The sequence below is a fragment of the Mustela putorius genome, unplaced genomic scaffold (genome assembly GCF_011764305.1).
Source record: "Mustela putorius furo isolate JIRA1106 unplaced genomic scaffold, ASM1176430v1.1 tig00003845_pilon_pilon_pilon, whole genome shotgun sequence".
Taxonomy (NCBI): Eukaryota; Metazoa; Chordata; class Mammalia; order Carnivora; family Mustelidae; genus Mustela; species Mustela putorius.
Genome location: NW_025421998.1, coordinates 38,342,765 through 38,354,911, shown reverse-complemented (window position 1 = coordinate 38,354,911; position 12,147 = coordinate 38,342,765). Strand labels below are relative to the sequence as shown.

Sequence of the window (12,147 nt, the reverse complement as noted above, 5' to 3'; positions counted from 1 at the left end):
AGCCAGAATATTCTTGAAGGCGAGGGCAACAGGCGCCCCGCCCAGCATTCTAGGATGTGTTCCAATACCACTTGCTGCAAACAATCTATTTTTTTGGAAGGATCAGTGTTTTTATATGATTAGTTTATACAAATTCAGCATCCTATTCCACAATATAAATCTTGTTTTAGTACAAATTAGCTTCAAAATATCTGAGTAAGACTGAAGAAAAACAGAAACATTGTTGTATGTGCCCATGGTTTCTCCTACAGCTCACAGGATGTGTAAGAATCCGGGTTTGGAAGCACAGTCTAGGTTGGCTGTTGCAATATTTGGTAACATCTCTACTCAAAACTCAAGCATCTAAAGTTAACTAAGATGAAACCATGGAATACCTGGGTGGCTCAGTGGGTTAAGTGTCTGCCTTCGGCTCAGGTCATGATCTCAGGGTCCTGGGATTGAGCCCCGCATTGGTCTCTCTGCTCAGCGGGGAGCTTGCTTCCCCCTCTCCCTCTGTGCTCTCTTTCTATCTCTCTTTCAAAAGAAAAGGAGAAAACAAAAAAAGATGAAGAACCACACAAATAAAAGAAACCTGCTCATCACTGGCAAACGGATTGGTTTGTGCTTAATTACTACCGCTCTAAGTTCTAAAAAAGCGATGCTAGGAGGCAATGAGCTTACCTAAAAGTGATTAGCAAGAACAAATACACAAAACGAAATTGGCCTCATAAACCCTGAGGTCCAGAGGTTAATCAACTACATTTCACTTTCTGCAAACCACTAACTAACAAGCCTGATTGACACACTTATCTTTCCAAGTGTCTCAAACTTCAACCATTTTCAAAAAGTCTTTTCTATTTGCTCTATCGGGAGCCAGCCATCTCTAGTGAAGTGCTCCTTATCTTCCAGCTAAAATACTCTGAAATGTCAGTCTATTACACAACGAGACCAAGTCACCAACTGAAGTTCTTCCCTTCACACTCCTTCCTTGTACACGTCTTACTGAACTTCATGGTTGTGTACATGGGAGCCACAGAGTGTGCAATATTTTTTCCCAAGGACGGTACTAAACAGGAAATCCTACTAAAAGAAAGAGTTTTCTGGATGTTCAGAGAAACGGAAAGTGAATACGTTTATACTAACAGCAGCGGGACTTCCCTCTATGTCACACAATGCCTTCAATCTTTTATATTCATGCTTAAAAGGAGACTCACACTTCAGGTCAGAAACATGACCTAAACACAAGCACTAAAAATGAGTCTGCACCCTGTACTGTTGCCCCTGACATTTGACATTGCAGTTTCCTGCTTTTATGTCCGGATCCTCTGCTGAACGGTGAGATTCTGGAGACCAGGAGTCCTCGCTGGAGAGTCCTCATCGCATCTCCAGCTTCTGGCTCAATGAGCATATGTTGAAATGTCTGTTTTTTGACAAGTAAGTGGATAGGTCTTCAATTTTGGTTTCTGCTTTAACTCAAAGATCTCCTTGTTTTGACGAGGCTTATATGCTCTCTTCACCAAAAGTAAGTTATAAAGAGCTTAAAGTGGGGACAGGAGTTTGCAAAATTAGTGACCATAATCTCTGCTAAGTGATAACTAAGTGGTGGCGCGGGGGTGGGGGTTGGGGGAAGCCACTGAGATTACGAGGCCAATCACAAAGCCTATGATTTTGCCAACTGAACCGTAATATAAACCTACCACTGATAAGGGGGAGAATGAGATTGGTTGTAAGAAAAACTGGGTCCCATTTCAAATGAGATGATATATGAAAAATTTTATAAAAATATATCAGGCACCAAGTAAAAACACCATACACATTAGTTATCACTGCTCTCAGTACCTTCTGGATACATTCTTGTCTTTGAGAATTCCTTAACTTTACTCCTTGTTTATTTCCCCTCACCGTGATATCCCAGAATTAATGACACAGAGTCTGTCAAGTGTTTTGAAATCCCTGAAGTGTTATAATCAACCCAAGTACCATTTTATTTATGCAAACTGTGTCTACCCGGTGAGTCCACTTAAATAGCTAGGATTGGGAACTTCTGTCTCATAAGGCTTAATAAATGATTCCCTCTGGCTCTAAAAGCAAGTACTTTTTCAATGACAATGGGAGGGAAAGCAAAGGAATTGCTCGGTGACATCTGTTGTGCAGCGTTCTTCGAATGGCGCATCTCGATAAATGCATGAGAGTCCTTGGAGAGTTACTGCACACAGTGAAGAGCGAGTGGTAAAAATCCCAGTATCTCTGTAAAGGAAGGCAAGACGGGTTAGAGGCAGGAAAGCCCCAGGGTTTACATCTAAAGAAATCAACAATGACGCGTTTAGTCCCTACTTTACACGCAGTGGCAACTTTTTAGGGTCTCTGACAGTGAGACGAAATTAAATATGAAATTGAGACGGGGGCTGAGATCGTGATATGGGAGGAGGAAAGGGAGACGAGGGGACGTACGTAACATGCTGCAACTCAGAACCGGGAAATGAGATAAAAGATACTCATGTGAACTGTCTGGGCCAGCATATATCAAAACTGCAATTGGAAATTAATCACCATACTACTGTACACCTTGGCGGCTCAGTGGTTAAACGTCTGCCTTCGGCTCGGGTCGTGATCCCAGGGTCCTGGGATGGAGCCCCGCATCCGACTCCCTGCTCCGCAGGAAGCCTGCTTCTCCCTCTCCCGCTCCCCCTGCTTGTGTTCCCTCTCTCCCTGTGTCTCTCTCTGCCAAGTAAATAAATAAAATCTTAAAAAAAAAATACTACTGTCCACCATTTATATGCCTTATGTAGCCCACACATTCAGATATTTATTCTATTAATGATGCTGATGCAGATTATAAGTAACTTTTTAAGGGTCAGATAGTTCCAAAGTAGCAGAGTACGATTGCACCTAAGCCATCAGGCTCTGAGCCTGATGAACTTTGCATTCTGTGCCTGGTACCTCTCCACGCATGCTGGAGACAGCCTGCGACTGCTAACACCGAGGATGCGGTGGAAGGTCTGGTTGACCAAGGCAGCAAAGTCGGTTTGCAGAGTCCTAACTCAGCTTTGTCAATAGTTTTCTGCATGACTCATTAAGGATTTTTAATGTATTTAAAGTCTTCAAGGTAACCAAAAGTGAATGGAATGGGGGCATTTGGGTGGCCCAGTAGGTTAAGCATCTGACTCTTGTTTGGCTCAGGTCATGATCTCAGGGTCGTGAAATTGATCCCCTCGTGGGGCTCTATGCTCAGTGTGGCATCTGCTTGAGATTCCCTCTCCCTCTGTCCCTCCTGCTCATTCTTCTCTCTCTTTTTCTCTAAAATAAATAAATACATCTTTTCAAAAAAGCAAATAAAATAATCTACATGAAAGACTTATCTTCTGGTAACAATATAAACCTCAAATATTACTATTATTATTCTTATTATGAAATTATCTAAATTACTGAGGAGAAAGTAAAACTGTCACCTTTATACAAATGTTCAACTTGCACTTAAATGGAGAAATCCTCAAGATATTCCCAAATGCTGCAAACATGATGCATCTATTTATTCTCACATCTGTGTTCTTTCTAAAGATTTTATTTATTTATTTGAGAGAAATACAGAGCAAGAGAGAGAACACACAGAGGGAGAAGGAGAAGCAGACTTCCTGCCAAGCAGGAGGGCCTGATGTCGGACTTGATCCCAGGACCCTGGGATCATGACCTGAGTAGAAGGCAGATGCTTAACCGACTGGGCCACTAGGCGCTCATTTCGCACCCATGTTTTATAACCATTTGTCTTGCTGCATTTGAGTAGGTCTTTTTTTTTTTTTTAAGATTTTATTTATTTATTTGACAGAGTGAGATTACAAGTAGGCAGAGAGCAGGCAGAGAGAGGAAGGGATGCAAGCTCTCTGCCAAGCAGAAAGCCCAATGCGAGGCTCGAACACAGGACCTGAGATCATGACCTGAGCCGAAGGCAGAAGCTTTAACCTGCTGAACCACTCAGGTGCCCCAGCATTTGAGTAGGTCTTAAAAACATTCTCAAGACCAGTTTTTTAATTAGAATTTTCTGCCCTACTACTGCAGTCTTAAACTATTTTATGGTGAAAACCACAGAAATCACGTGGATTCTTTACCTCCAGGTCATCATCGGGGATAGCTCTTTTCCACTTCACGTTCCACCTGATGTGTTCGTAGGCGTTGACGACAACTTCGATTGCTTTGGGACAAGAATGGCAAGCCCGTATCACCTGCCGAGGAAGCATACAGCATTATTTGTTCTAGGCACATCCATGATTCATTCATTCTCACAGAGACTTCGAGAACTTACGGATCCCTTAGGCTCCTTGGAACCCTGAAATGATTTCAGGAAGCCTCATGCCTTTGAGTCTTCAAACACATTGCTAGTCCCAGCGTAGGTGGGAGGATTAATAAAATCACACTAACTTCCTTCAACGTTCAGGAACAAGTGAAAAAAGAGAAGCTAACCAAGAAGGGGGAGTCTGATGAAAGACTCATTCTACCCTGCAATCCTCGCCCCTTCCCACCAGCTTCTGTGTCCACCGGAACACCTCTGGCTTCTTTCTGCCAAACTGACCCATCTCCAGAAGTACCCCTGAGTGTGGCCCGTTATCATGTCAAAGGGACCCAGATGGTTCTGCAACATTCCCCAAAACTGGTCCACAGGGAACCTGCCGCAAAAGTACTCTTGACTCCGAATTTACCGGCCTTTCCTTTGTCACAGACCACCCAAACCAGCCAAAGACTTTTGCCTTTAAATTTTCTTATCATTGGTTCCATTTTCCCCTTGGAACTCCAGAAAACATCTATCAAGCTCTCTGTGGAGTCCTCTTCAAGCCCCCTCCCTGGACGTGAGAGGAGGAGAAAGCCCCCCTTGCCATTGGAAGGGAAACATGCCTTTGCACTGAAACTACCTTCTTCAAAGAGTTCTTCCTGACTCCCAGTCCTTGCCACGCTCAGCCCCATTGTCGTTGGGCAAAGGGTCACAACACTGGGTTTCCCCAACTCCTTTCTGCGTACATCACAAGTGATCCAGCATTGTTTTTTTTTTTCCAATGCAGGCTGTTCAGAACCTACCGTCTTGAGGCCCCAGGCAAAACTGAGATGGAAAGATTATCATTCCAATGCCCAGTTCAGTGTGCGTATGTGTGTGTGTGTGTCTGCACATGTGCGTGGGGTGTCACCTGAAAGGAAGGCCCACGTCAGGAAAGAGCTGATGTTAGGGGCATGTGGGACTGGAACCAGCGGACGGTCCCCCTGCGACGCCAGTCTGAAGAGCTCGGGACTGGCTTAGCAGGCAGGAGGACACTGTTACGTGTTCTTAACAAGAGAGGCTTAGAGTCAACCAATTCATTCCATTAGGAGGCCTTTATCGAGCACAGTGTTTAGCCCTGTGACTGTAATTCTGAGATGTTTAAGACCTGTTTCCTGCCTTCAAGGGGTTTACAACCTAGTTGAAGAGAAAACACATACATCTTTCAAAGAGCGAGCAGTGTAAGTCGGTAAATAATAAGAGACTGGCTTAAAGATCATCAAGTGTCCCTTGAGCATCATGAGCAAAAGCACAGAGGAGAAAACAAGGATGTGAAAGGCAGCGGGCAGCGAGGAGACTGAGTGGGAGAGCGCCAAACCGCTTCGCAGCTAGCTTCCCGGCCAGTCGCGAGAATGCAGGACAACCGGAGCTCTGAGAAAGCGTGAGGACGGCTCAGTGATCATCAGCTGGGGAGTAAAGAATGCGGCTTTCGAGTCTGAGAACAAGGACACATAGGGGAGCCACTGACGGGAATGAGGAAACGGGGAGGCCGTGCTAATTCAGGCAAGGTCAGATCAAGGGCAGGAGCGTATGTCACAGGTAAAGTCTTACTGTCGGTCAAAAATGTGCGCTATAATGCTCCACTGAGCAGGCCAAGATGGAGGTGGAGACTTGGGCACCATTAAAGGATGTGCTGGCTAATGCCATACCGCTCAGTAATACTCTAAATGGGAATAAAGGGAAATGGTAGAGGACGCTGGTCTCAAGCCTGGAAGGGGCGCCTGGGTGGCTCAGGGGGTTAAGCCTTTGCCTTCGACTCAGGTCATGATCTCAGGGTCCTGGGACTGAGCCCCACATTGGCCTCTCTGCTCAGCAGGGAGCCTGCTTCCCCTCCTCTCTCTCTGCCTGTCTCTCTGCCTACTTGTGATCTCTCTGTCAAATAAATAAATAAATAAGCCTGGGAAGCCTAACAGGCAGGAGAGAAAGGGAAAGAAAAAAGTTACAGCTACCATTTTTTGCATACTTGTTATGTGTCAGGGACTATGTTAAATCTTTGCGTATCTGCCTTGCTTGATCTTCAAACAACCCTATGAGGTTAGTTCTATACTTACACCCATTTTACAGATTTAAAATCTAAGACGGAGAAAGTTTAAACCCAAGGTTATTTAGCTAATAAATGATGGGGCTGGGATTCAAATTCAGGTCCCTATGACTCCAAAAGCCAAAAGGAAATTGGGCCTATCAGAATGAAAAACATCAAGCGAGGAGAGCACTGGGAGGTGGCTTATCACCAGAGCCATAAGAATGACGGAGAGGAAGAGAGATTAGAAACCACCAGATCTGATTAGAAGGCCAGCTTACCAGGAGTTGGGTGGATTCAAACAGGGAGGGCTCAGACTATGAGAGACCGATAGAGAACAGATGCACAGTTGTAACTAGGCCTGACCCATCCTCATCTTTAAGACTTTGGTGTCACAGCATACAGGGTTTTAGAGACCCAATAAATGACTTTCCCTCCTGAGTTTAGAACTTATTTAAAAATGAGATGAGATCACAATGTCATTTTTATTACTCATAATACTAATTACATAGAAGATTTTGAATTATGGGACCACATCAAACTTCCTAGTAGTCTACCCCAAGATTAAATTTGCATCCCCAAACTATGGGCCTCTGCCTGGTGTAAAGAGTTGTTCCCTGATTCTTACTCCACAGAAGAACCAAGAATTCAGGTTTTCTCTAGGCACACAGTTAAGCGAGCAAGTTCAGTTCTTCTACCCAACTCATCAGTAGGTCAAGTGAAATAAGATAAGGTTGGGGACAGAGGTGGGTGGGGGTTTCCTTTTAGCAGAACTTCTCTTACAAATGCATAAGACAAAGGAGAAGGCAGCTCTCCTCTAATACAACACATCAAAACCCAGCTGCAATGGCCCAGACCCAGCAGGAATCAGGAGCAACAAAACGTGGTCAGATGAAGCAGAGTCATCAGAGTGGGGTTATCAGGAAAGAAAGATTTGTAATATACTGGAGCACAGTGTCAAAGCAGGACGCCTGGTCTCAGTAGAGGACCGTGTCAGCCCAGCCAATGGGACAATCAGAGGGTCTCAAGAAGTAATAAGGGAGTCCTACTGAAACTGAGGTTTGAGTCAGTGGCGTGCAAAAATATGTTCAATAACAGGTCTTCTGGAAGAGAAACAACTGTGTGTATATATGTACATAAATGCGATACAAATTTTTACTAATATAAAGAATGTGAAGCCCACATTTTGTGAATAATAAAATAACCAGTACTTTTTATTTCCTATTTTGCAGAGTTAATTGGTTCTCTCAGAATGCTTTCACTGATTTTTGTATCAATTTTGTATGGATGTAAGATTGCATTCATAGCCAAAATCTATGTCTGCAAATGAAGAATACATGTGGTTGTTAAATGAACGTTGGTTGGTAATTTTATTACACAAAAGAGTAACTGTTTCACAAATGAGAAACAATGAAGACCTATATTGGAACTTCACTCATTCATCAATAATATGAGTTACTTTTTTATTGAAATGTTATAGTTTTTGAATACTGGGATCATATTTCCCCATTTTTTTGTGCTATTTATAATGTCAGAGCTACCGATACTATATACTTTCAAGTTTAATCTGTGTTAGTAACATTCTCACCACTAATTTCTTAGGTGTAGACATCAGCAAAGCAATAAATCAAAGTCTGATCAATAGCATTTGCTGATTTCTGTGGTGTAAATCCTCCCATCATGGCTGATTCACAGCTACCAACCTGAGGTCACTAAATGCATGGTTGGGAAGAGATGGGCGGGAACAAATCATTATACACTCTTTCCACTGCACGGGTAACAGACCCAAGTAACATCAAGTGCATAGGTATGTAGAGGAAAATAACTAAAAATACAAAGAAAATAATTAGAAAATAATGTTTTAAATGTCTATTATCTTTGTTTTTAGCAAACTCTATTTGTTGTAAGTTTATCTGATTTAATTTTTTTTTAAGATTTTATTTATTTATTTGACAGACAGAGATCACAAGTAGGGAGAGAGGCAGGCAGAGAGAGAGGAGGGGAAGCAGGCTCCCTGCTGAGCAGAGAGCCCGATGTGGGGCTCGATCCCAGGATCCTGAGAACATGACCTGAGCCGAAGGCAGAGGCTTTAACCCACTGAACCACCCAGGTGCCCCTTGATTTAACTTTTCGTAATGGCTGCACTTAACAACCAGCTTGCACAATTCCCGGTAATTTCTCAGCTCTCGTGAGCCACCGTGAGTCCATGTCCAGCAGCCAGCTGCTTCCAGCTGTCCCATATTTAAGCCCAGGCAGAGGCCATCACAGACGACTGGTATGTATTTAAGCTCTACATCAGTGAGGGCGGCTGGATCCAAATGAGCACAATGTAAATACTTGCTTAACGCAGAGGAGCCATTCACGTGCCTATTCTGGGCACAGGGCACAAAGTGGAGCTGCTGACCATGGCCTTTTCAGCCGTGCCTCGCCACACAAAGACCAGACCTATATTACCAACCCCTAAGTGGGTAGGGAGACAGGTTGAACCCAGAGACCCATGGCTCAAGGACCTCTGAAAAGTCCACATTTTCGTATCTACAGAAAGTGTAGCCAGAAGGACTACCATCTTGGTACCTGGCCCTTAGGGTGGGAATTTCTCAGCACTTTGGTCTTAGAAAATTAAGGCAACTGCAGCTGCTCTTTTCTCTAGAGCTGGGATGAGAATGACCACTATGGAGTTCTAAGTGAAAGAGACAGACAAAAATCTGAGGGTAATTAATTTGTACACTAGCTATAAACTATCACAGTACCATTGAATGCTAGAGTTACAAGAGACCCTACGGATTAATCACCACCCCCCAATCCGGGGATGAGAAAACTGAAACCAGACAGGCACACCGTAACCAGTAGCATGAGGACTGAACCACGTCTTCCTAATTTGAGTTCAGTGCTCTTTCAAATATATTCTGATTAACCTTGTTTTAATTTTTAGATAATGGCCAGTGAAATTAGTAGTTTCAGGACACAAATCTCACTGCACAGATATTTTGAAACAAACAAACAAACCAAAAAAACCACACTCTTTAACATGAGGTTGAGTTTGGTTGAAATTTCAAAAGAATTCTCTTTTAAATGTAAATCTGTTGCTGGTAAAATAGACGTAGCAGCCATCGGGAACCCCACATCCTTCTCTAAAGACCTCCAGATAAATCCTTTCTGAAAGGATGATCTGTGGTGAGAAGTATGGGCGATCAGCTGATAATCCAGAATAAAGATTTACGTGTAAGAGTCACTAGTAGAGAGATGATAGCTGAAATTAATCCAAGGCTTGAATCAAAAGTATGCTTATAATGGAATTATAAAACAACAAAGTATGAAGCAATCAGAAAGCGTGTAATGAGGCTCTGCCCATGGTTTAAGGGGCTCCTCAGAAAACTGGCCTCTGCTCTACACTAGTTTCCCAGTCACCCTCACTCTTCACGGAAGCTGCACTCGTATTTAAAGACAAAATGCTCCCCTACCCAACACATGTAAATTGTCCCCAGATATTCCTTACCTTCCCCTTCCTGCCAACACCTTGACCACAGAAGAGAGGCGGCTAGAGGTTATTCCCCTCTTGCAACACATTACCTATTTCCCAACTAGGGTTCCCTGATTCAACAAATAATAATAATAATAATAATATAGACTGCCAGATTAAATCTGAGCTTCAGAAAGACAACATAGAATTTTTAGCATAACTGTGTCACGGATATTGCATGGGACATATTTATGTGAAAAATTACTGACTGTATACCTAAGCTTTAGTTTAACTGAGCATCCTATATTTTATTCGGCAACATTGTTCTCAGCCCCCATTCAGAAACAGCTCAAACTAAGTTATGGATACGGGAACACCATCCATTCATATTTCTGGAGCCTCCTTCTCACATCTGAGGTCTCAGTTGGCACCTGGCGTACTCCCATATGTCACAGGGAGAGAATTTGTTACCTTTCATTCGGCTGAAGAAGAAATTAAGTGGTTCTTAACCTGCAGTCTTTAGATGCACAAAGTCCAGTGCTCCCCGTGCTGTCATGGGGTTTTGCTGACACTGACCACTGCATTTTCTGCCGACAGAAGATGGTTCTCCCAGCATGAAAGGCTTCCTGAAGAGCCTGACAGCCTCCTGGCTCTCTTCACCAGCAAGCCAGTTCTGGCTTCTTCCAGAACTAAGACAGTTGCACACACTTTCTTCAGGCCTCAGTGATTATTCTACTAGGCAACAACAACGAAAGAGATCCTTACAGGACATTGAACTCCAAATCATCACTCTACCCTGACTACCAGGAACCTTGACCATCAAATGAAAAAGGACTTCTATGGACTCAGGGAGAGAAATTTCTGCTGTTTCTTTGAGAAGATAACCAATGAATTTCACTTTCTGTGAGTCTCTGGTGTCTCTATTCTCTCTTCAGGGAAGAGCAATCGGACAAAAATTTCTTTCTACAGTGGTGGCACCTGGAGAGGATTGTAGACACTTGCCCTCATCATCTGGCACCTGGAAGCATAAATTAAAAAACAGATTCAAGATAAATCTCCCTGCCATACTCCCAAAACAAGTGCCACCTCTGTAAGCCACTTCGGTGAGAAATTCTTTTTATATTGATATATCTGTGTGCAGAAATGTACTTAATGATCAAAGGCACTGCTTGTACTCTGGGCTCCATTTGCAGCATTGTTCAGCAGCAGAAATCATCCTTACCTCCCCCAAACTCTCACATACCTTTCCCTCCCTTAGAAAAATGTCTTTCTTGCCCTACAAGAAAACCCAATCTTGGCTCCCTGGGGTGTCACTTCCTTCTGAATTATGCCAAGAGAAAAAAAAAAATCAAATGTCCTTTTGTACCCTGGAAAGCAATTGCAGACCCTATAATTCTTTTTTTCCCCCCTTTATGTAATTTATACATTGGCTTTCACTGAAATACACCCTCTACAAATTTGCTTTGTATTTGGAAGACAGCATCTTCAGCTCTGACCTTGTTCCTTGTAAATAAGGAAACTGAATTCCCCATCCACAAGAGAACAAACCACTTTATCTTCTGGATAAATGAGTCAGTCATTGGCTTGTCGTAAAGATGACTTTCTCTTTGGAAAGTTGGGCTGTGGAGTAGTTGTGCTAAATCACTCTGAAGCATCTGCATAGTAAATTGAATAGTTTTTCTTTAGTTTTCCTTTGGAAGGGGGCCAGTTCCCTCACACTGTCTTTTGGGTAGCAACAAAAATGTTTATAATACCAGCCATCAACCAGTAGCCAATCCTGTCCTAAATCTCTTTAGCATATGGCCAAACTGGAGGAGCTCAGAGGACAGACATATAACGGAATAAGAACACGCTAACGCTGGATAATGTCCTTGAACACATAAAGAGACACTGAATTCACGGGCTCGAAGTGCCACCGAAGTAAGGTGAGGAGGACAGACTCCAACCGACGAGGCGTACGTTTTGAGAGGAGGAAGATGAAGGAAAACAATTTTGTTGAGCGCCACCACTGGGCTGAATGATGGACGTATCTTACCTATTTATTCGTGAAACACTTTGGAAAAGCTGATACTTTTACTTTTATTTTTTAAGTTTTTTTAAATTATTTATTTATTTATTTATTTGACGGACAGAGAGAGAAATCACAAGTAGGCAGAGAGGTAGGCAGAGAGAGAGGGGGGAAGCAGGTTCCCTGCTGAGCAGAGAGCCTGATGTGGGACTCGATCCCAGGACTCTGAGATCATGGCCTGAGCTGAAGGCAGAGGCTCAACCCACTGAGCCACCCAGGCACCCTATTTTTCTTTTAAATGAGGAAATCAAGATCTGAGGTATCAGACACTTGTTCAGAAATTGTAACACACATAAATGGCCAAGCCAGGACTCAGCACT

At 43.2% G+C, this 12,147-nt stretch overlaps 1 protein-coding gene across 1 annotated transcript in view; it reads right to left on the bottom strand.

Moving 5' to 3' along the window:
- Positions 1–495: 495 nt before the first annotated feature.
- ASB4 (ankyrin repeat and SOCS box containing 4) overlaps positions 496–12,147 on the bottom strand; it is a 64,137-nt gene continuing 52,485 nt past the window's right edge. The window contains exons 4-5 of the mRNA XM_004767846.3: positions 4,083–4,196; positions 496–2,226 (exon numbers count right to left, since the gene is read on the bottom strand). Of these exons, the coding sequence (XP_004767903.1) occupies positions 2,038–2,226; positions 4,083–4,196 (303 nt within the window). The 3' untranslated portion in view covers positions 496–2,037. The remainder of the gene's footprint in view (positions 2,227–4,082; positions 4,197–12,147) is intronic.